Raw genomic sequence first — 24,005 nt, forward strand, 5'->3', positions numbered from 1 at the left:
ATGGGTGCTGGGCAGTTAAGAGATGTCAGCAATCTAGTTTACTGGTACAGTTATGTGAGCACTAGATGGGGCTGTTACTCCACTTATTTTCTGGAAATTCATGGACACACTCCTGTGACAGGAAATAAAGGTGTTGCAATGTGGGCTATCTGGGTTCTGCTGCAGGCTCGAGGGGGGTTGAAATAGGGTAGATGGTGAGTAATAACCCAGTAAATAAATAAAGGCTAAAAACAGCAAAGTAAAAATATAAATACCTTGCTGTATAGTTTTTCTAGGAATAAGCACTGCTGCCTATCCCTAACTTTCCTCTCATAATCATCACATAACTGCAAAGACAATCCTGGGGAGAAGTGAAGACCTACCCACGGGAAAGTCAAATGTAGAGTTCAAAGTTTGTTCTTACCATTTGTATCTCTAGCAATACTTGGTATTAAAAAAAAAACCAAACAAACACCCAAAGTTAAATTGCCTACATATTTTTTACTTCAGTGGAGAAACATTTTTTCTGAATTTAGCTCAACCAATCTCAAAGAAATACACAGCCTAAACATTGGCAAACTTTCAGGCATTATTTAGATGTGATTTAAATCATTACCTTTTCGGAGGAGATGGAGGTGCTCTCACTTGCTGCATGGTGGTTACTTTCTAGTTAAAAGACTGATTTTAATAAAAGGGAAAATTCTTAAAACTTATTGCACTGAATTCCATCTCTGATAAATTACTCATTTATGTAAAACCACAAACCATGAGGTGCTGCTCTTAATCCACATCCCGACTAAAGAAGAAATTTTTTTGTCCTTTTCTAATACTTCACAGTAAGAACGTATGGAAAGAAGCATGTTTTAAAATATTGTTAGTTTCGTTTCTGTAGCAATGCCACCACACTCACTACAGTCTATAATGGTAAAAAAAAAATTGTCATGCTATCTTCAGAGGAACAGTCTTTCTGGGGAAATTAGTTCAAAGAAATGGTTAAAAATCTAATGGAAGAGGATGCAACAACTATAGATGATCTATCTAAATAACAAAACTATGTAATTGAACACCTAGATGATAATACTAAATAAAACCATCTAAATCTATCTGCAGATCTAGAATTTAACCTGTGTTTCATTTGGGAAAATAAGCAATTCTTCAGTTTTCTTTGAAAGGCAGGGGCTAGTGCAATGCCACTAGGCTGGTCTTCTACAGCATCCCTGCTCCCCATCCCCCCAGTTTGTTCAGGTTTCTAAGAATTCCAGTTATGCTGACTGTGGAGTATGATCTTCCAGGCAAAAGGTCAGAGGGTGTGTCAACTGTGTGTGCAAACTCTACAGGGATTACTGATGGGCATCATGCAAACACACACATTGCTGCCCTTTACCCTCAACTATATGAAGCTATATGTGTAATCTCATTAAAATAATTCCACAGACATTCACAAATAAGTCATTCTTAGCAAGAGGAAAGCCCGTTTCCCATAGTGCCTGTGAAACCTCCACAGCTGGGAGAAAAAAGGACCTAAGTGATTTTCCAAGGAATGTCATTTTGGCAGCATGACCAAGTTCAATTTATTCCTTTTTTTGCCCTTCACCTCTAGATTCCAGTAGCACCTCTTGCCATTTCTTCTCCATCTGCTCTTTGCACATCAGGAAGACATCTTCCAAGTGCTGCATGGCGTTGGACCAGTCTGGGTTGGTCTGGATGGCCACACAGTCGTAGGCCATCCAGGCTGCACACACTGCAAGCAAAACAGGTATTACTATTTTCAGGCCAGGAAAAAGCAATGACTGATTCAATAAATAAATTCGATAAGCAAATTCAATTAATAAAATGAATTATTTATCAGTTCAGATCTCAGAAAAGGCTGGAAAATAAAATGGAAGCTGCCTACAGTAATACTGGATTAAATAGACTATTCAGTATTACTTCTTTATAAATGTCTCAAAATAGTTCATAATGAAAGTACACTGATGTAATTTATGGAACAAGGATGGACACTTCACCTAAAAATGACAACAGAACAGGTAATCAAATAGAAAGGGTCAAGAGAGTGTTTTAAAATATATGAATATTTATAAGGAATCCTCCCTCCAGACTGGTTACAGCTTGTGTTAGGTGAGGAAGAATAAGATCAAGGAGATTGCAACAGAGAGGAAATATTTTAAGGACAACTTAAGTAATGAAATTGATCTTGAAATAATCAGTACCTTAAATAATGGAATTGATTTTGAAACAATGAGTATCTGATAAAGCTGAGCAAATAGTTTTAGCATTTATGTACTAATGTACGCTTACATACTTTCCCTTTTATTTTACCAAGAATTCACTGTAGTACACTGACCTGAGAGGTGATATGTATCCATTTTTTAGAATTAAGTCTCATTTCATAGACTATATTTTAATAATTGTACATTAAACACCTGAGTAATATTTCTGTTTCTAATCAACACTGAACTAAGCATGCATCATCACCTATTGATTTTTAATTCTGAGCCGTCTGAACCACCTAAATTATTTGTATGCTTTTTCACAATTAAGTATGAGGGCATTAGTTGATGGTGATTGTTTTAATTACATTTCTATCACACAGAAGTTTACAGAATAACTGTTAAAATAAATCTTCAGTGTCTTTAGTACAAAAATACATTTCATACCTAATAAAGACCTGTACCTGTTAGTTTTTCCATTTCCTCCAGAAGTTCCTCCATGTCTGTTTTAAAGCTCTCCATCATCTTTCCCCTGTTATAATAGTTTCCTTCCTGAGATTCTGATTCAGCCATCTATAAGGAAACCAGGAATTTCCTACTTTATTTTACTCTAAAGTGAGTTGATTTTCATAGTTGAAACAAAGTAACATTGCAATAAAAAATAAAATAAAAGCATTTACTTTTTAGATTTACATCTGAATTCAGTAAGAATCTGACTTTAAGGTTACTGGTAATCTGTATGCTGCATATTACTTGTGACTCATTTTGAAATTAGTAGAAAGAATTAGCTAAAATATGCCGTGCTTGTGCAAAAATAAAGATTTTTGGTATCAGTAATAGAAGACCATTGTGTCAAACCCTTCACTAGCAAACTTCATTACCCTGTTACAGTTGTCTTCCAGCTTCTCTCCCAAATACTGTGACCCAGGACAACTCCTTATTTTCGAAGTTAGGTGTAAAATCCCCATTTGTAACCAGCATTTATTTCACAATTGCAGGCTCCAGCCAGGTTAAGTACAAACACGAAGTTCTGTCACCATGGAGGGAGACAAATGATTATGATTCCCTAACCTCTGCTTAGTTGAAGGAAATGAAATTCTAGGATGCAAAAATGCTTGAGGCAAAAATAGAGTTTTAGAACCTTAGTGTTCACTGAAAATGTGACACAAAGTATTGCCTTTAATTTCCTTTTCTGAAAACCATCAATGGATGGGACGGAACTGCGAAGAAAGAGACGGAAGAGCTTCAGTGTAGTGACTTTATACATCATACAGCAGAGTTTTTATCTTATGCTAGTGGGTATCTGTTTTCTGGGCTTTATTGCCGATATCTGCGGAAGGAACGCGACCGGCGGTTTGCAATGGCTTTACAGCATTTTAAACCGGCGCCAAACCTCGGACGCTAGGTGTTCCAAGTGTCTCTTCATACAGCGAGGTAAAACTGAGGTTAAGCGGGCATCCCCCTCGCCCCGGTGCTGTCCCACACCACGGGCACCTTTCGGCCGCCGCCACGGCCGCGTCCCCCGGGGCGCCGGGGCCGCGCCGCCGGCCGCCCTCAGGGCCAGGGCGGGCGGTAACGGGACACCAAACAGCGCCCGGCCGCCGCGCCGCCCCTCCCGCCCGCGCATTGCCCGGGCTCGCGAGCTCGGTTGATTCTGTGTTTCACGAACACAATCGCTTGGGAGAGCTCGGCGGCCGGGGAAGCGGCGCGGTTGGCGCTCCGCGGCGCTGGGCTGTGGCTGTGGCTGTGGCACCGTGTCCCGGCTCCGTGTCCCGCCGGCCCCTCGCTTCCAGCGCCGCCGCGGCCGGCTCTGTGCGGCATGGCAGACAGAATCACAGAATCACTAGGTTGGAAGAGACCTTCAAGATCATCGAGTCCAACCCATACCCATAACACCTCAAGTAAACCATGACACCGAGTGCCGCATCCAGTCTTTTTAAAACTCATCCATGAATGGTGACTCCACCACCCTGGGCAGACAATTCCATAAGGAACTTTTCTCCTAATATCCAACCTATATTTCCCTTGGCACAGCCTAAGACTGTGTCCTCTGGTTCTGTCAGTTGCTGCCTGGAGAAAGAGACCAACCCCTCCTGACTACACCCACCTTCAGGTAGAGAGTACACCTCTCAGCTGTAGAGAGTGACAAGGCCACCCCTGAGTCTCCTTTTCTCCAGGCTAAACACCCCCAGCTGCCTCAGTCATTCCCCACTGGGTTTGTGTTCCAAGCCCCTCTCCAGCCTCGTTGCCTCCTCTGAACGCGCTCAAGGGTCTCAACGTCCTTCCTGAACTGAGGGACCAGAACTGGGCACAGCACTCAAGGTGTGGCCTCACCTGTGCCGAGTACAGGGGAAGAATGACCTCCCTGCTCCTGCTGGCCACACTATTCCTGATACAGGCCAGGATGCCACTGGCCTTCTTGGCCACCAGGGCACACTGCTGGTTCATGTTCAGCCGGCTATTGAACAGTACCCCCAGGTCCCTTTCTGCCTGGGCACTGTCCACCCACACTGTCCCCAGCCTATAGCGTTGCAGGGGGTTACTGTGGCCAAAATGCAGGACTCGGCGCTTGGACTTATAAAAGATCATCTTATTGGGCTCCGCCCATCCATCAAACCGAGCCGTGTGTATGGTTTGGGTGCTTTCTACGTGTGCTGCAGCTGTCCTGCAGATAGAGGATGGTTATGTTAATAAAACTGCCAGTCTGCTGCCTTTCAATGTGCTTAACCATAAAGAAAAAGCAGAGAAGGACAGAGGATGTTAAACAGGACCGGGCCGGGCGTGCTGGGCAGCCCCGGAGCCGGGGAGGTGCCCCCCTCCGCGCCCGCAGCCCCCGTGCAGCGCGGGCCGCCCTCCTCTGCCGGCCCTGCCCGCACCGCCGAGCCGCAGGAGCTGCACTGGTGGCGGCAGCGGCCGCGCCAGGTGGCCTGCGGGGGTTTCAGGGGCTTTCCTGACAGTAACACAGAAGGTACATCTTAACCCCCGAGTTCAAAGCTGGGTGGAGCTCTGCTGCTTTCCTCAGGGAGTCTCTCCCTGCCTGCGGAATGGAGGAGACGTCCGACCAGGGCCGGCAATGGCAGCACAACGGGCAGCAGGTTCACGGCTAAGGAGAGTAGGTTTATATTGGATATAAGGAAAAAATACTTGCCAGAGAGGGTGGTGAGAAGTTGGAACAGCTTGTCTTGAGAAAGTTGTGGATGCCCATCCCTGGAACTGTTCAGGGTCAGGCTGTATGGACTAGTGGAAAGTGCCTCTGCCTACGGAAGGGGGATTGGAACTGCACGGTCTATGAAGGTCCCTTCCATACTGTTCTGTGATTCTATGACCTTTGCATCATTAAAACAAAAAAAGCTGGAGAAGGTGTTTGCAGGACTAGGCAAAATCAGGTTAGAACTTTTCTGGAGAAACAGCAAGGCTCAAGGTTTGTCAAGAGTTAATAGATAGGAATTATCTGGTTTATAGCAGAGTCCATTTCTGAATTGTCCGTGGTCCAAGTCATGTCCCATTCCAGATCAATATCCAAACCTTGAATGGTTTGGGCTGTCTCTTGTTATCCTTTTCATCCTCACAAACACAAACTTAGTCCTGTTTTTAAATTATTTGGTATATTAGTATTCTCATTATGCAGACCTGCTCATCTCTTGCAATCACCATTCATTTCACTGCCAGCTGAGCAGCTAGTTTGAAGATGAGACTCTATCTTCAAAATAAAATCAAGTATTTATTCACCTAAGTTGCATGAATGCAACTTTATCACAGAGCATTGTGTTGCTAAAGTTTTGCAGGGGTTCAAAAGCAGCTGAGTAAAATCCCTGAATAAAAGAAGTGCTAGAAAATTACCGGACCTTCAGCTGGCTGATGAAGATTGATGCCCAATCATAAGGTCATTTCAGTTTTCTACTGCATTTCTTTTCATATCGTGCAACCTCTGGAAATTTCAAATAAATACTGCAGGGCTGAATTGAAAATCACAACAGAATTGCCATTAAAAAAAACAGGCTTGTAATTTTTCTTGATTAAGAAAACTTGCTACTTTGAGAGGCAAAGCTCATGAGGCAGAGCAGACACTTGGGATAACGATGGGAGGATTTCTTTAGCTTTAAGATCATTCCTGTGCTGTGCCATGTTGTGCATATCTGCAAAAACTACATCTAGGGTGTGTATCCCAGAAAAGCGCTGCCCTTCCTCTGCATGGCCCTTTCCCCAGCCACATCTTGTTCTTTCTCACAGTGTGTTGTTGCCAACAATCCTTGGTTGGCTCTGCAGCTGCCTGGCTGTTGCTGCTCGAGACTTACACATTAGCCCCTTATCTTCTGAGTTTCTACATCTCTGTGGGCTTACGTTGACCAAAAGATCAGTCACAGTCTATCAGCTATAAGCCACAGTTTTAAGTGTGCCTTATATTAGAAGGTGAAATAACTCAAGAAGTTCACTACTTAGTCCCAGAACCCATCTTGAGGCTATGGTACAGCAGCTGTGTGTGGTTAGGATGGTTTCTACGTGTGCTCTGGCTGTCTTGGAGATAAAGAACATAGTTAGGTTAATAAAACTGCCAGTCTGCTGCCTTTCAGTGTGGTTAATCATAAAGAAAAAACAGAGAAGGATAGAGGATGTTAAACAGGCAATGTTTTCTTTGTGGATGCACATACAATACAAGACATAGCAGGAAAAGTCTGTTTTTCACAGGACAATAAATTACTTCTGTCACGTCACTAAGCAGGGGGAAAGGCTTGTTGATGAATGAAGAGGATTATATAGGCTGAAGCCTGAACTCTGAACCATTAATATATCTTATCCAACCAGTCAGACTGGGAGCACAACAGAGACACTGGTGGGGGAAATTAAAAGCTGCAGCCATTGCTGCTTTTGCATATGCTTACCCTGAATATTTAACCCTTTACCTTTCACATTCCCTTCCACAGTAGGGAGGTGTAGAAACTGAAAGGAGGAAGATTTTTAGTTGTCATATTTTTAAACAGGAATCTGAATGGATTTTCCTCCAGGTGCCCTTGAGGAGGGTGCCTGTGGAATGTAACTCATTTCAGTAGGGAACTAATTTAAATGAGGAACTGTTATTTGCATTTTACCTACTATTTAATGGAGGTATTTAATGAGGTATAAGACAGATCCCCTGCTCCTTCATGGAGAAAACACTGCAGAGAATCAATGCAAATTAGTACCAGAATGAGAGGAAAGCTGAAATCAGAGTCTAAGCCTACATTCTGCAGCTGTAGTGATCTTTCTATTTCAAGAAAATTTTCAGTCTAGAAGATGTCTCTCCTGGTTTCTCAGGGGATAAAAATCAATATCACAGGACTATTTTGCTGATACTACTTTTCCCACTCCTGCCAATGTCTGTAGAGAGATCAAGCAATGAAGAAATCACTCCTGCTTTTCACTATTTTGCACACATGAGTAATGACAGCTGGAAGAATAATGCTAAGGAGAAGTCTCTTTTAAATTCACTATTGTCTTTTGATACCTAAAGATACCAATTGTGCCACAACTAAAATTTTCCCCAGAACAACACAATTATATGCAGCAACAAAATGTTAATAGGAGTAGATGAGTTTGGCCAAAACAGTTGGCAGAGATCACATTATCAGCTGTATCTTCCCCAAGCCACCTGCACTGAGTTGCTGAGTGTGAAATGAAGTTTGTCTCTTGTGAAAAAAGCGTATTTTATGAGTCTTTTTGCAAATATTAAAATGAATATTATATGTGTTGTGTTAGAAAGTAATGCTGTATTAATTCTCTTAAGTAGTGTGTTAAATATAGTTTTAGGTTATAACAAAATGTTAAAATAGAAACTATGCTATGTAGGATACTTTTTTCTAAAGCAAGGACTCACACTGAGACAGCAGTCACAGGTCACCTAAATCTTTCAGAGAAAGAGGATTTATTGCTCCATTATCAGGAGAAACAAACTTCTTCCCACCTCGCTTGGGCAGGATGAGGCCGTAAGGATTATGAGGAAGAAATTGACGATGACCAGACACAATCCTGTATTTGAATGGAATTTATGCATCATGTATGAGATGTATGAATATGCAACAGGCTATTGTTTTTAAGGGTTAATCTTCTGTTAACAGGTGTCCCTTTTTGGGCTTATGCTGCCCAGAAAAGGTAGCCGGACATCCGTAACTCTTTGTTTCTATTGTCTCATGTTGTCCTGATTCAAATTGTCCAAATTATTATTACTCTAATTGTATTACTATATTTATAACCATTTTATTACTATTAAACTTTTAAAATTTTAAAAACAAGTGATTGGCATTTTTCACATCTCTCAACAAGAACTAGGTCTCATGTTGTTTACTCTTGCAATGCAACTGTCTCTCACTCCTATGAAGTAGGCAAGCAAATAATCTTGTGTAGACTCACATAAGCAGGACTCAGGAATCTGAAACTCTTAACACAAGATTTATCAGTGATAGGGGAGGGCAGACCAACAGCTGGGGCTTGTATATATGGATTGGTTGGGAAGAAAGTCCCCAGAACTAAAATGCAGAGGTGTGATGAAGATTAGACTCCACAGCTGCTGAGGATACCAGTGGAGCACAGTGGATACCAGTGGAGACCCCCAGGGCATCATGGCAGGAAAAGGTCACAGGGAAGTTCAGGAATATTGCCTGGTGTGTTTGGGGAGCTCAGAGTGGTGTGAAGAAAGGGCAGGGGAAAGCCAAACTTTCCTAACTTCTGGCAGAATGCATGGACAGCCCGAGCAGGAGGGATACCAAGGGGCAAGGCAGAATGTGAAAACCCCTGTGTTTCTGCTGTCTGCTGTAGCATGTTTTGATATCATTAGTCTTTTGTCTCTTTCTTCATTTGCAGACTGTGTTCCCGATGGAATGCTTTTTCAGCCTCTGCAGTCCTAGGGGTTTTGTACACATTTTCTGTTCCAAGAGCCCATTCTTTTTAAACGTGAATCTGAAGCCAGAAGTGCATGAGTTCTGTTTATTACATAACCTGTCCCTCTTGATCTGTGTTGGTGTGCCTTTCAAACCCCACTGCAGGTGCCTGCCCGAGGGCTCTTTGCTGTGCCTGTCTCTGTAGTCAGCCCATGAGCAGCTGGTGTGTGGAAGCCAGGCAGACCTGTTCTGCAAGTGTGTGCCTTCCTGTCAGCTGTGTGTTGGACATCCCCGGGGAGACAGCTGAGGCGACCTAGAGCAGCAAAGAGCCGAAGCTGGGCGGGACTGAAGTAGAAAAATCAGAGGAGGAACTTAATCATAAGAATTGCAACCCTACCAAGGTAATCATCAGAGTTACTGGGAGTGGCCTCACAAACTGGGAACCGGCAGCAGGAGAGCTTCAGGAAAAGACAACCGCAGGGTAAGGGAAGTGGTGTAATTCAGGTAAGTGAGAGAAAGCACTTCTGGAAGATCAGCCCATGCATATTTATTTCTTAAAAGACTTTTATTAACATAAATGTAACCTGAATTAGAAGGTGGCTGTACTGTAAAGGCTGTATGTCTGTGTGTGTGTGTGTGCATGTGCTTACTGCTGGTAGTGAAGCTACTTACAGACATTTCTGTGATCATAATGGTGTTGGGGTTTGAGGAAAAATTAAAAAGAAGGATGTCCTCTACACACTGTCTGATTTGAATGAAATAGCTCACAGGCATTTTTTAAAGAGGAAGAAATTAACAAAGTAATTAAATTTTGTATAAAATTAGCCTCAATTCACTGAAACAGAGTGATGCTATGCATGTATGTATAAATATGTCCAGTCTTTAGTTAAGTAATCCAAGCCTAGGGTTGAATTCAGAACTAATTACCATTTTACTCCAATCACTGTTACTTGATTGTAATGCAGTGATCTCTAACCTAAAGTGGTGCAGATATCTAGATGTTCATGTGTTTACCTGTGTGTGTGCATGAGCTACTGATTAAATTACAAACAAAATCTGTGTTAAGTCCACCAAGAAACATCCAGAACTTGGGAAACTAAAACTAAAGTTGTCTACACAGCTTCAGGTGGCTGTGAATTTTTGAAAGCAGATTTATGTTGGATTTCTGAAACCATTAAGCAGCAATGTGATATCATACAGTGTTTTTATCACACAGTAGATTTTTCACAACAAGAGCTATACGTATGCGTTGTCCTTTGAAACAACAATTCTTCATTCTTCTCATGTTCTGTCTTAGCTTTTGCTGTCACAGTTTTTCAGAATTTCTGTATTTGTGCTGGGGTTTGGTACAGGTTTAATACAGGCAGCTACCAGCAAAATCAGAGCTCAGTTAGCAGGGAGACATTTTCAAAGGTAGTATATGATTTTGCTTTCATAAAAGGAAGCCATAGGTGATAGTGTACTGTTGAAAGTTTGGCCTCTAGACTTTTAATAGCCTGCTCATTAAGGGCTTCATCTTAATTATTCCTTGGGGTTTTATATTATTTTAAGTCCTTCTTCGGATTATCTGTGAGGAATTACTTTGGGTGGCCTTAAGTCATTGGGAATGTTCAAGACATATGTTAATTTTCCAGAAACTATTGTAGTCTATGTCTGCATTAGAAAAAATATCTTTGTCTTAATCCTCATTCAGGTTCTGTACCATTTCACACTTCTGTACTTAGATTTCCTTATGCAGCACAAATAAATTAATTTCTTTAGATGATCTAAGCAAAACCTAGCACCGTAAAAACTTGCATATCTCCACTGAAATGGTGCCAGTTAGAGCTAACATTTTTAGCATAAAAGCACAGCAGCAATGAGTTCTCCTGACTCATTTCTCAGTGCAGTGGTGACTGTTAAGTTTGCCTGTTTTTTCTGCTATATTGAAAAAGAGCCAAGTTTCCTCTAAGTAACCACCTGCTCAAATAGCAGCATGGGCCTCATTATTTGCTGTTTTCTCTATGGTCTAGCTCTTCAAAAGTGGTCAGCCCAATTTTCTTCCACTCCTTTAATATGCTTCTGTAGCAGCTAGCCTAAGTTTGATATTTAAGTATTGCTTCTAATTTTGGACCAAAAGAAAATCTTGTGTTTCTGTATCTGATTTTTGAAACACTTTGTTTTCTTACAGGGTGTAACAGCTACCAGCTGTTCCAAAAGTGAGTTATAATACTGAATCTTTATAGCTGAGACAGCGCTACAGCAAGCCACAGGATATTATTTTTAGTCCTTGTTCACAAGGCCAGAAGGGACTCTGATGTGGCTGGTCAGAATTTCCCATTCAGCACAGGCAAAGATGCTGCTTGGTAACCCACAGGTGCCTTGCAGTGAGAGATGAGGTGACTCCATAGGCCAGGGAAACCTTGCAAAAATGACATGGTCTGCCAGGCTGTTGGAAATAGTCTCTAAGGTCTTCTGCTGGCAGAAGAGACAGAATATGCAGTCTAACAAATGGATGGCTGAAACCTGTCAGGCTCATTTTTTATTTGTTTTGGATGCTGCTTTTAGTAAACAGTGGACATGGCAGGGGAACTGTTTGCTTTACAATGGTGCTTTATTCCTCTCTCTTCTCTGACATTCAATGTCCACAACTGCCCACACCTGTGGTTTCCTGCTGGTTTGGTTCCTGCAACTCCCTGGTAGCTCCTCTCCCTTCCTGCTGCACAGCCAGCGCAGTGCGCTTGTGCAGAGCAGCTGCCAAAGCCTTGACTGTTGACCATGTTCAAAGGTCAGATAAAAGAGGAGGGAAATAATAAAAGCAGCAGTGAAATAGTAATAGGAAAAGCTGGAGAGCAAGGTTTTGCTACTGCAAGAAATTGAGTAGAAGACATAATGTTTAAGGTTTTGTCTTCTATCAGTCAGGAAGTGTGCTGGACTGAAGTTGCTGAATTACTCAGCTGTTCTTTATGTGCCTGTAGTCACATTACAGCTGGTCCTCCCAATTGGTGCATGAAAAACAAGTATAAGAATATTTTTGTAATAAAGTGGTGTGCAGTTAACATGGGACAGGATATCTGGAGAAATAACTGCATTAAGTCCATGTCAGCTCATAGCATTTTTTAAAGGGTCTAATGAAGATCTAGATGAATCTTAGTCTTTATTTTTGTCCTATTTAATTAATCAGCTGTTTCTTTAGACCTTTAGCTAATCATTACAAAAGGATTTACATGTTTGCACTGATGATGGGAACTGCTCATAGCTTACAAATTAGACATATTCAGGGGCAAAACTGTATATTTGCTGTTAATATGGACAACTTACTCTCCTGAACGTGGCAGGAGCAAGCAGCAGGCAGCTTCTGTGTGGGTAGTATTCAAGCTGTCTGTTCCCATATATTCCATGGGTGTCTTAAGTCTTGATATTTCTTTTCAGTCTTCACCTCAAAGTTTGTCAGTCAGCTTCTTAAGTCTTAATCCTGGCACTTTAAATAACATAATTGAACTTAATGAGAACTTCAAGGCCATAAAATGTCAGAGAGGATTGATTATTTTAGGGCTTTACATTTGTGTGAATGCTTCTGCTATTGCTAAGGGGACAGTATCCATCTGAGAATGAATGACAAGGGACTGGAAAAATCATGGTAAGTCTTCTGGCACACAGTGCTTGTGGATCTGTGCTGACATAGGGAGTGGTTTCACACTGCAGCTTTTGAATTAGCCGTTCACCCCTGACTAATACCAGCCACTAAAATGGCAGGAAATCACCATGGCAAAAGAGCAGTGGATTTTTCCTGCTAGGTTAGTGGTTTGAATCAATTTACCGTGTGATCAATTGCACAACTGAGAGCAAAACAAGCAGTGAGAAGACAGCAAAGACAGGAGATAATCCCTTCTTTTGGCATTGGTGACCACTTAATTCAGGTCAGCTACATTCACATTCAGTATTTGGGTTTCCTGAACTGGTTTAAGCAGTTCCCACAGCTGCCACCTTCTTGTTGCTCATTCCTGTCCCTGTGTTGCCCTCTGTGCTTTCCCTAAATTGCCAGGGCAGCAAAACAGCTTGGCAAGCAAACGTGGCTGGAAACAAAATGTCACCTGTCCCCAAGTGTTCATCCTGTTGGCAAATGTGCACAGAGGAGCAGTGTTGGTGTAGGATGGGGGCTAATTAACCTGTCGCTGCTGCCAGGCTGTGGAACTGCTGTGCCACGTGTAGTACACCAAGTAGTCTGCTACAAGCAGTTTGCAAGTGCAGGTGACTGTAGTTTAACTTCTGCTAAGGTTTTGCCTTGTATTTTCCATTGTCTAAGAGCAGCTGCTTCTGCTATTTTTAGGTACTGTGGTCTTCATTGTGTATTTAGCTTTGACATCAGGATTTGGGTTCAGAAGTGTCAGAAATCTCTGCAGAAGGATCTGGACAGGCTGGATCCATGGGCCCAGGCCACTCGTGTGGGATTCAACAAGGCCAGCTTGTGGGTCCTGCCCTTGGGTCACACCAGCCCCCTGCAGCTGCAGGCTGGGGCAGAGGGGCTGGGAAGCTGGGAAAGGCCTGGGGGTGCTGGGGACAGCGGCTGGACGGGAGCCCAGGTGTGCCCAGGGGGCAGGAGGCCAATGGCACCTGGGCTGTGCCAGCCATGGGGTGGCAGCAGGGCCAGGGCAGTGACTGTCCCCTGGGCTGGCACTGCTGGGGCCACACCTCAGATCCTGGGGCACTGCTGGGAACCTCAGGACAAGAAAGGCACGGAGGGGCTGGAGCGTGTCCAGAGAAGGGAACGGAGCTGGGGAAGGGGCTGGAGCAGCAGGAGGGGCTGAGGGAGCTGGGGGGGCTCAGCCTGGAGAAAAGGAGGCTCAGGGGGAACCTTCTGGCTCTGCACAACTCCCTGACAGGAGGGACAGCTGGGGGGGTCAGGCTCTGCTCCCAGGGAACAAGGGACAGGACAAAAGGAAACAGCCTCAAGTTGTGTCAGGGGATGTTTACATTAGATCAGGAAAAATTTATTTACTTAGAGTCATTAAACATTGGGATAGGCTGCCCAGTGAAGTTGGTGGAGTCACCATGCCTGGAAATGTACAAAAAGCTTGTGGATGTGGCACATGAGGGCATGGTTTAGTGGTGAACATGGTGGTGGTGCTGGGCTGACTGATTTGAGTTTTTAATGATCTTCTCCAATCTTTATGATTCTATGAATTCTAGTGAGTGGAATTCAGTCTGTGTAAAAGAATATTAAAAATCCAGTGGAATAAACAAGCTGACATTTAGCTAAAACTGCACAAATTCTCTAATGCAAATTCTAAATTGGAGTCAAGAACAGTGTATATGTGCACATGATCTAGACAGCACAGATCTTGGTACAGTGTTAACCCACAGGCAAGGAAAATCAGAATGCCAGTGAAGTACAGGTTTTGATCCTTTTAAGATATTTTTGTTTCCTTTATCCTGTCTTGGTACTGGAAAAATGTCTTCATTTAATAAAATAAGTAGTTGAGCACTGCCAGTAGTCCTGCTCTGTGTTTTAGTATGCACATGAACACGTTAGTTGCACATAACTTTCATGTATCTCCCATTGGAAAAAATATTAAATGTATAATGTGAGTTCTGTGGATTTCTGAGTTACCGTTCTCCTTGTGAGGATAGGAATATAAGAACTGCAATGATGTTACTGTTAAACAAGTAAGCTGCAGAAACAGCCTAGTACAGGAATTTATTTAGTCTTGGCCTGAAAAGCTGCACTGAAAGGCACTTCAGAATTACCTCAGTGAGCAAAACTTCTTTTTCTGCTTACTGAGTATTGTGAGAGGATAGAGAGATAGAGTGTAAGTGGGCTTCTGTAATCAATCTTTTCCAGTGCCTACACCTCCATAAGCACCTGCAGCACATGGGAGTGCCACGGCAAATAAAGTGCCAGTGACTGCCAGTGTTTTTATTCCTGGATCCCATGGTTCTGCTCTGAGTATGGTTGGAAAAAGCGAGTGCCACCCACTGGCATCACTGCTGGGAGGTGCATAAAGAGTAGGGAGGAATTTTTTTTACAGACAGGGACCAGTGTAGACATGGTTGCTGTGTCAGAGCTTTTTCCATGGATCTTTGCTGCTCTCTCTGTAAGCACAAATTGGGATATATGTGCTTTTGTTTGCCTGTGCATGCATAGTGTGTAAATGCCAGTGTGCATTTCTAGTAAGCACCTGTACAAAGCCATTGGCAAGTTTTACGATGGAGCTTGGACTGTTCTTGACTTATTCAATATGATTGCTGGCTAATGGTCCTGAAGTCTGAGAGTGGTCCTGTGTGTGTGTGTGTGTGTGTGTGTGTGTGTGTTACAGCTGAGGTGGGTTATTTCAGTGTGCTTACTTTCAGAGTGTGCCTGAAAAGCTTAGTATTATTGGTGTGTTATTACTCCTTTGACTGGATTCCTGGTGTAGCCAACCTTGGAACCAGGTAAATCTGCTAGCACATTAGGAATGAAATTAAATAAAAAAAGGAAACAGACTTTTTGTGATACCTTAAAGCACAGGTATATTCCATTTTCCTCTCTCTGCTGTCCCTGATGTGCAACTGGTAAAGAATAATTTCACTTATTAATTTTAAGCATGAGAACAAACTGTTAAACATTTCATCACCAAATTCTATAAAATCAATGCCTTATATTTGCCATTGAGGTTAATTGCCTAAAATTCATAGCTGAAAACACAGTAGGTGCTTACAGGATAAAAGTCGCAATTCCTATAAAATGTTCTAGATAATACTGTTTGCAAAGCTGTTAAGTCTTACATTTTGGCAATGTTTATAAGAAGCAGTGACTAAACAAGGTGCATGCTTGTACAGGCTCTGGATTTTCAGCTACAAATGCAGAAGAGTTGCAGATGTTGTGCTTCAGAATACCTACAGACTTGGCAGTGCTCGGGAGTTGGTACCACAGAGCTCTAGTGACAGCTCTTTTTCTCCTTGTTTGTACAGCAACAGTAGAAGTTGTGGCAAGGACTGTAGTCAAGAATGACATTTTCTCTGCATGATGCTGATCTGTTCACTTGTAATAGACCAGAAGATAAAATGCTGAGCCATTCTGGCATCTTAAAAATGTGTCAGCTAGGAGGGTATTCTTTAAATATAATTAGGTTCATATCTATGGATTTTTGCCAGCTTTTAGGACTATTTGCTTGTGGAGCACTGTAGAACAAGCTAAACCCTAAATTCTCTCTGGTCATACATAGGACATGATAGTGGATGTCCTGTGTCATTCTGTAAGCCTTCAAATCCCACTGCTGCTTCATGCAGCCACTGATTGTAAGGGGTAGAAAGCTCCCTATTCGCTTCACTTGTTGCTTCATCAACATCCTTTCTCCCAATAAACTTTGTTATTATTCTTTATGTCTGTGCAGGAAGTGGGGGCTGGAGGCCTGCTTGCTTGTAACTGAACATGGCAGGGGATGTGAAAAGATTCTCACGGATGCTGCTAGAGTGCAATAGCAATGACAAGCTATGTGGTAAGATTCACACATTCCTTTAATAAGATTTCACATGCTTGCAAGAAGGCCAGGTTCACTAAAAAGTGTGCCAAGCCCTTTCTTCTCCTACACTGCATCCCAGCCCACACAGAAAGACTTGATGGAGCTTCCCCTGCATTGTGTTTCAGGGAAGAAATGTTTATGGGGATGAAGCCTCTGTGGCTGGATTCATCTCACATAATTTTAGCCATTTAAGAGAATTGCTACTTTGAATGAGGAGTACAGCAGTCATTAAAGATTCCCTGCAGCTTCCCAAAGGACCAGTTTTGTGGGATTTTGATTTCATGACTTTCTGCCATCTTTGGGAATGGAAAAAATGGTCTCAACCACCTCCAAATCTGAGGACATGAGAAAGATAGCTGGCTTCACAAGCCTTGCTAATTGAAATGTCTTCCAGTCAAATTCCAAAGGTGACACACCTAGTTTCCTTTAAAATGCTCGGTGTAATTTTACTGGAAGGAGCTGGAGCTGTAATTGCACGTGATGATGTAGCAATATCCAGCCCATCCCATCTCCCTGCTGTCCTGCTGCCAGTGCTGTTTCTGTTTCGCTGGTGGATGTGACTTCAAATGGCTACAATTCCTGGCCTGCACATTAAAGCATCTAAATAAGTGACCTTAGGTGTGGGAGTCTTAGTGATTTCATGCAGTTTAGGTACTCAGCACCTTTGGAAAAATAAGGTGGCAGCACTAACAGTGTTCAGCTATTCCAGAGGATGGAACACACACTTTTGGGGTTGAAAGTTACTGAAATGGATTGTTGCTACATGGTTATACAGAACCAGTGTGCTGCTTATTCCTTGGTTTTCCATTTTCTTTCTCTGCTGACAGTTGTGCGTGAACATCAAACGGAAGTGATTGTTGTCCCAGTTCTCCTGGTGGGAGTTTTTGTCATTGTGCTCACTGTGATCCTCTGGCTCCACTGCCGCGGCCTGCGAGCAAAGCAGGAGCAATCAGCACCAGCCAGAACCCAAGGTAAAAAAATGGTTTCCAACCAGAGGAAAGGGTATTGGTTTCACAGCCAGAAGCCAGTTCCATTTCCCCATCACTTGAGCTGTTAGGCAAAACCATTTATGAGGATCCTGAGTGGTATTCAGCAATCCAGTAGACATCAGAAAAATTGTGAACACTGATTTACTTAATTTTGCAGCAACAGTAGTGGAAGCTATAGTATAGATTGACTTAAGAAGATCTGAAGCATCATGCCATGTAGGCTGTTTAACATGCTGTGGTAACATCACAAGAGCTATAAAGTGTATTTATGTAACAGCTCCTGGAGGCTGCTGCAAGGAGAGTTTTACTGGGGTAATTATGAATGATAGTAATTTTGGTGTAGATTACACCTAGTTTATCCATTTTCCAAACTGCCATTTAAGAAATTTAATTTCAAGCTGCTGTCATCCTTTTCCTATGGAGACAACATGAAGTAGAACAGGGCAAGGGGGTAGTAGGTAGTAGAACAGGGTGAAGTAGAACTGGTGAGGGGGTAGGGAAAGGTTTGTTGGTACACGTGTGGCTGTGTGTGAAAATGAAAATATAGTTCTGAACTAATTTTTGTATGTAAATGGAAACAGATCTTGAGCCTATATTAAGAGAAATAATTGAGAACTGGTAATAAAAGAAAATGTTCATTGCTTGAGCACGTGAGAATGAAGTCCAAATGTGTCTTATCTATAAATGTTATGTTGTTAAACATGAGAGAAATTTCTAGACTGGTTGTGTCTTTTCATCAAATAGAATGGGAGATAAATTCTTTGTCCTCTTCAAGGGCCAGGATAAGTAGGATACAATAACAGTTCCTTACTTTGCCCTGATTTCTGAAACACTGTGGAGCAAAAATTGAAGAGCATGGAAGGATGATCATTGTCATCTATTACAAGAGTTCATCTGTCTGCTTTTATGTATCATATATGTTTGCTTTTGTCAGTGACAAGAAAGAATCAGCAGGAACCCTCCTCAACAGAGAACCGCTACATCCAGCTGAGTGAGAGATCTGTGGAGAGCCTGCTAAATTCTGCATCCTTGACTCTGAAAGAATTAGAGATACCACGAGAGAAACTCTTACCAGACAGCTTGCAGCTGATAAAACTTGGTGCCTATGGGAGCATCTACAGAGCACAGTTGAAATCTGGGAGCTCTGGGAAGACTAAGACTGTGGTGTTGAAAGCCTTGCAAGGTACAGCCTGTGGTCAGGATCCACTTTGATACAGTCTCTGTGTCCCAGACATGGTGCTGGGCAGAGCATTGCCATCAGTACTGGGCAAGAACAAGCTATGTTCTGTAGAGTAAGTCCAAGATGTTCTTGTAAGAATGTCTTGGTAGGATTAAAGATTGCTGACCATGTTGGTTTTAGCTGTCAACCTGTTCTTTGCTGCTTCTATTTGTTGTTTTGTTTTTGTTTTCTTTTGTTCTCTTAGATCCAGCTAGTCCCCAGAAAGTAAAGGATTTCTTGGGAAGGATTAAATTCCATCAAAATCTTGGCCATCATGAGAACCTGGTTGAATTGGTTGGGTGTTGTGTAGACCAGCTCCCACTTTATATGATCATGGAAGATGTGTCTCTTGGTGACCTGCTGACATTTCTGTGGACATGTCGGAAGGTGAGTCAAAAGAAGTGATGACAGAATAGCTTCTTCAATTCCTTAGGTCATAAATTATTTTTTTCATCTCTCCATGCATCCCTCTATATCAATCAAAGCTATTTCCATGCTCCAAAGAAGTTCTTCACAGGTCCTACTTGGCAGACCATTGAAGGGCATTGCAAGCACTGGGATTAGAATGAATTCATACAGCCACCTGAATTTCTCAAGTTTTAAATCACGTCTCACTCCAAATGCTTTTAAGAAAGCAGAGCAGTTACAACACAGGGGAAGGTCATGGGATGATAACTAATTGGTAAAAGACAGGAAATAGAATATAAGAATGAAAGGTTGGTACTTACACTGAAGGGAGGTCAGTTATCTAGGACATGGTGCTGTTCATTCCATGTATTAATAACCTAAAAATGGGATGACAGTGACGTGAGGATATTTGATGATGATTCCAGCCAGTAAAGCCAAGGGCAGACCCAAAGGAATTGCAGAAGGATCTTCCAAGATTGAGAGACTTGTCAATAAAAAGAACAGATGAAATTCAGCATAGTTAAAAATGAAATAATGCACAGGAAGAAGTTTCTTATATGTGAATGATGGCTTCATGCCTGCCCATTGCTGATGAGTGGTAAAATTTGATGGGATGAGGTCTGATAGTATGAAAATATTCAGTCCATTGAAAATGTTAACTCAAGCTAAAAAAGAGCCTAAATATCAGGGGAGGTTTAGATTGGATAGCAGGAAGATATTCTTCCTCCAGATGGTGGTGGGGAACTGGAGAGCTGTGACCACTCCAGGGAATGGTCACAGCTCCAAGGCTGTCTGAGCTCCAGGAGTGTTTGGACAACCCTGTCAGGGATAGGGTGGGGTTGTTGGGATGTCCTGTGCAGGGCCAGGAGCTGGACTCAGTGGTCCTTGTGGGTTGCTTCCACTTCAGCATATTCTGATTCTATGACTCATTGTTACAAAAGGCACAGAAACAAAACTCTGCTGTTACTGTGTAAATCCATCACTCTCCTACATCTGAAACTCTAAATAGAGAAGGGTTGCTTCCTGTCCTGTTCAGCAGAAGGTCCAGGTGGTAGGAAATAAAGCTAGTACATGTCATGTTCAAAACAAACAAATGGAGCTGATTCTTCATGATCTGAGGATTTGACTAATGGAATGTCTTGCTGCTGACTGCTGTGGATACTGACAGTTCATATGAGGTCAGTTATGGAAGGCAGCATTTCAAAGGTGACTGAACATGTTGAAACCATAAACTCTAAGAAAGTTTTGAAGTAGAAAAAAAAAAAAACCTCTAAGAAGTTTTGAAGTGGGCTGTAAAATGGCACAGGAAGAGCACTGTGTGTTTACCTTATTCTCTCTCTCATCTCTCACTGGTACAGGCAGGGTGGTAGGAGAGATGGACAGTTAGTCTCATACCAGGTGCCCAATTCATGTATTAGAAATGTGCTTTTCTACTCATCATTCTAATTTATCTTTCATTCCCCTGTGTGGATTGTCATTCTTCACTGTCATTCTGACAATTTCTGTCTAACATTAATTTTTTTCCCCACATGTCAATTTGCCCACCAGTTGTCTCTAATATACTTGCCTTACTCAACACACCCTCAGCATCACCCATCTATGTCCTCCTACATTTCAATTTATGAACAATTTTGAGAAGGAGGAGCATAAGATTAGATAGATTAGAAGGAAACATTCCCCACAATCGTACTGCTGTGGCATTTGTTTGAACTAAGGTCTCTTATTTTGTGTCTAGGATGTAATGGCAATGGATGGTGTACCCTATGACCTCACTGAGAGGCAGGTATATGAGGTTGGACAGCAGGTTGCAGCAGCTCTGGTAAGTCTTCTCAGGTTGGCTGCGTTTTTTCCTTCTTGCTTGATTGCAACACAAGTTTGGGTGGTGGCTTAAAAATTCTTGGCCTAAGCACTGAGAATAAAGGCTTTGTGAAAATATGCTTCCATTATGTCGGTGAGCACATGTAACTCCACAGTGTTGAAGACAAGTATAAACTCAGTGAAAATTTGTATCAATTAAATTTGCTTTTAAAATCATCCTGTTTTCTTTCTTTTTCAACTTCCCAGGCTTATCTTGAAGAAAAGAACTTGTTCCATGGTGACATTGCTGCCAGGAATGTCCTTCTTCATCACAACTTCACTGCCAAGCTCTGTGGTTTGGGCCTGGCCTACGAAACTCACGCACATGGTGCCAGCTCAGTCACACGGAAAGTGCCCGTCAAGTGGCAGGCACCAGAGAGGCTCCTGAGCAAACCCCCTTCCATCAAGGCAGACATGTATGGCTTCATTTTGGGGCTAGAAGTTCATCTGTCTCTTTCACTCCTTTATGTATCATTTCATGTCCTGAAATTCACAGGAAGGCAGATCTAGTTTCAGCATAACACTCCACTTTACAGCTCATTCTTTCTCCGGTCTGCAGGCCATGCCTAGTTTTTATGTATTTAAGCCAGCAAACAACATCACTTTGTTTTCTTTTCTTGCAGGTGGTCTTTTGGAATTCTACTGTATGAAATGATTACATTAGGTAAGAAGATGCTATGCTAATAAAAAAAAATGTAAGGAAGCAGAAAATTAACAAGACCCAAAATCTCAAATTTTAGAATATAAAGTTGGGCCATTTAAATAAGCACCCTTTTAAACCTTCTGTCACTGTGAATTGTGGTAAGGAAAAAAACCCAGATTTTGGTAGGGAAGGAAGGCAGTCTTGCACAGAAGCTGCTCTCAGCAACGACTGCCATAGAGTTTTCTACCATTGTTCCTTTTGCTCTTCCAGGTGCTCCACCATATCCTGAGGTGCCACCATCTGACATCTTATCATACCTGCAGAAACAGAACATTATGAAGCAGCCCTCGAGCTGCCAGCAAGCCATGTAAGCCACTTGCTTTATAGACAATTGAACATGAGGTTGGCAAAGCTAAACGGAAATAAGACATAGAAAATGAGATTTTACACAAGATTTCTATGTCTAGACTATACTGAGAGTAATCTGTTAGCTGAGGATATTTGTGTCTACCACATCTCCTTAGTGAGTTCTGCTGCATAAAACCTCTTTGGTCAAAACCTTTCTGTCCTTCTGTTGAAAATGACACTTGTTTCTGTTTCCTTCTCTTGAAAATGCCACTTGTTTCTGTTTGCTTAAGTGCCCTTGCTGCTCCAGTGCTTCCTTGGAAGGTGCAGCACTGCTGGGGAATGATTTTTCTCCTCTGAGTTATAGGATATTCTCTGAAGTGAACAAAGTGTCCAAAGGGAAGATCTAAGGTACATTTCTTTGCATGAAGGCATAATTTCATCATTTCATCATTTACAGGTACTGCATCATGAAGTCCTGCTGGCAGTGGAGTGCAGCTCACCGGCCTTCTCCAGCACAGCTCTTGTGCTCCCTGAAAACAGCTATGAAGACCAGCAGTGGGCACACAGTGCTGCAGGTGCCTGAGCCAGTGGTGCCTGAGCTCTATGCTGATGTTGCTGGTGTTGATGTGCACAGCCTGGTGAAGGAATACACAATCCTCTGAAGGGTCCTTTCATATTTTGGTAAAGGAGAAAGAAGTCTCAGAGTATTCCCTTTCTAAATATTTTGCAAGCTCAGAACAAGGTGCATACGTGGGAAGGGATCCCTTTGTTCTTCAGACATCTATAAAATCTCCATACAGACACAAAAAACTGTTATCGTTATTGTAAAATCAACCTGTTGGTATCGTTCTGCCAGTGGTCATTTGGGAGTAAAGTGTGTTTAGGAAGCTGTAGAAAATGTAATGAGAAACTTGAGTTAAAGGAGTGTTAGGTTTGTGGCAAGGTTTTGGTGATGGGGTGGACTGCAGAGGTGACTTCTGTAAGAAGATGCCAGAAGCTTCCCCCAGCTCTATGATGGACCTGCTGGTGATCAAGGCTGAGCCCTTCAGCAACACTGGTAGCACCTCTGTGATTACATATTTAAGAAAGTGTAAAAGATACTGCACAACAGCAGGTGAAAGAGAGGAGTGTGAATGTGAGAGGAACAGCTCTGCAAACACCCAGGGCAGGGCAGAAGGAGGAGCAGGAGCTGCTCCAGAGCTGGGATTTCCCTGAGATTCTGTGGTGCAGCCCACAAAGTGGTGAATGAGCCCCTACAGCCCCTGGAGGGCAGGGGGTGCAGAGATCCACCTGCAGCCCCTGAAGGAGCCCACACCAGAACAGGGGGATGTCTGGAGGAGGCTCTGACTCCAAGGGAAGCCTGACTCCAAGGGAGCAGAATCTGTCCTGGCAGAATCTGTGGAGAGAGGAGCCCTCGTTGGAGAAGGATGGTACCTCATGGAAAGGGACTCGTGCTGTAGCACTTCATGAAAGACAACCCTTGCAAAGAACTTATGTTGGAGAAATTCTTGGAGGACCTACTTTCCTTTGGAGGGACCCCACACTGGAGCAGGGAAAGTGTGTGAGGAGTCCTCCCCCTGAGGAGGAAGGAGCAGCAGAGACAATGTGAGATGAACTCACCGTAACCCCCATTCTCCCTGCTGGATGAGAAGAGGTAGAGAAATTGGGAGTGAAGCTGAATCTGGGAAGAAGGGAAGGGTGGAGGAAGGTGCTGCAAGACTTGGTTTTATTTCTCATTATACTTCCTAATTTGATTAGCAATAAAGTAATTTTTCTCAAGTTGAGTCTGTTTTGCCTATAACAGTAATTGGTAAATGATCTCTTGCTGTCCTTATCTTGACCTGGGGGTGTTTTGTTATATTTTCTCTCCCCTGTCCACTTAAAAAGAGAAAATTATAGAGTGGCTGGATGGGTACCTGCCATTCAGCCAGAGTCAACCCACCATGATGTTTCTGGAAATTTTTCCCTATCTTTTCTGTCCCAGGAAAATGCATCTGTTGGGTATTTGAGATCTCCTGAG

General features: G+C 42.7%; 2 protein-coding genes across 2 annotated transcripts; one reads left to right on the plus strand and one right to left on the minus strand.

Moving 5' to 3' along the window:
* Positions 1-1,550: 1,550 nt before the first annotated feature.
* SYCE3 (synaptonemal complex central element protein 3) lies at positions 1,551-3,638 on the minus strand (the record flags this gene model as incomplete). The annotated part of the gene is made up of 3 exons (XM_084206396.1): positions 3,583-3,638; positions 2,654-2,762; positions 1,551-1,720 (listed from the first exon to the last, which is right to left on the minus strand). Exons 1-3 carry the CDS (start codon positions 3,613-3,615, stop codon positions 1,551-1,553), a joined length of 312 nt encoding a protein of 103 aa, XP_084062522.1. The 5' UTR covers positions 3,616-3,638.
* An 11,417-nt stretch (positions 3,639-15,055) lies between these two features.
* Positions 15,056-22,647, plus strand: STYK1 (serine/threonine/tyrosine kinase 1; the record flags this gene model as incomplete). The annotated part of the gene is made up of 10 exons (XM_084206041.1): positions 15,056-15,114; positions 16,393-16,497; positions 17,349-17,492; positions 18,445-18,693; positions 18,935-19,116; positions 20,873-20,956; positions 21,202-21,410; positions 21,618-21,658; positions 21,908-22,004; positions 22,443-22,647. Exons 2-10 carry the CDS (start codon positions 16,431-16,433, stop codon positions 22,645-22,647), a joined length of 1,278 nt encoding a protein of 425 aa, XP_084062167.1. The 5' UTR covers positions 15,056-15,114; positions 16,393-16,430.
* Positions 22,648-24,005: the final 1,358 nt, after the last annotated feature.

This window comes from Fringilla coelebs (genome assembly GCF_963513975.1).
Source record: "Fringilla coelebs genome assembly, chromosome: 5".
In the NCBI taxonomy this organism is placed as follows: domain Eukaryota; kingdom Metazoa; phylum Chordata; class Aves; order Passeriformes; family Fringillidae; genus Fringilla; species Fringilla coelebs.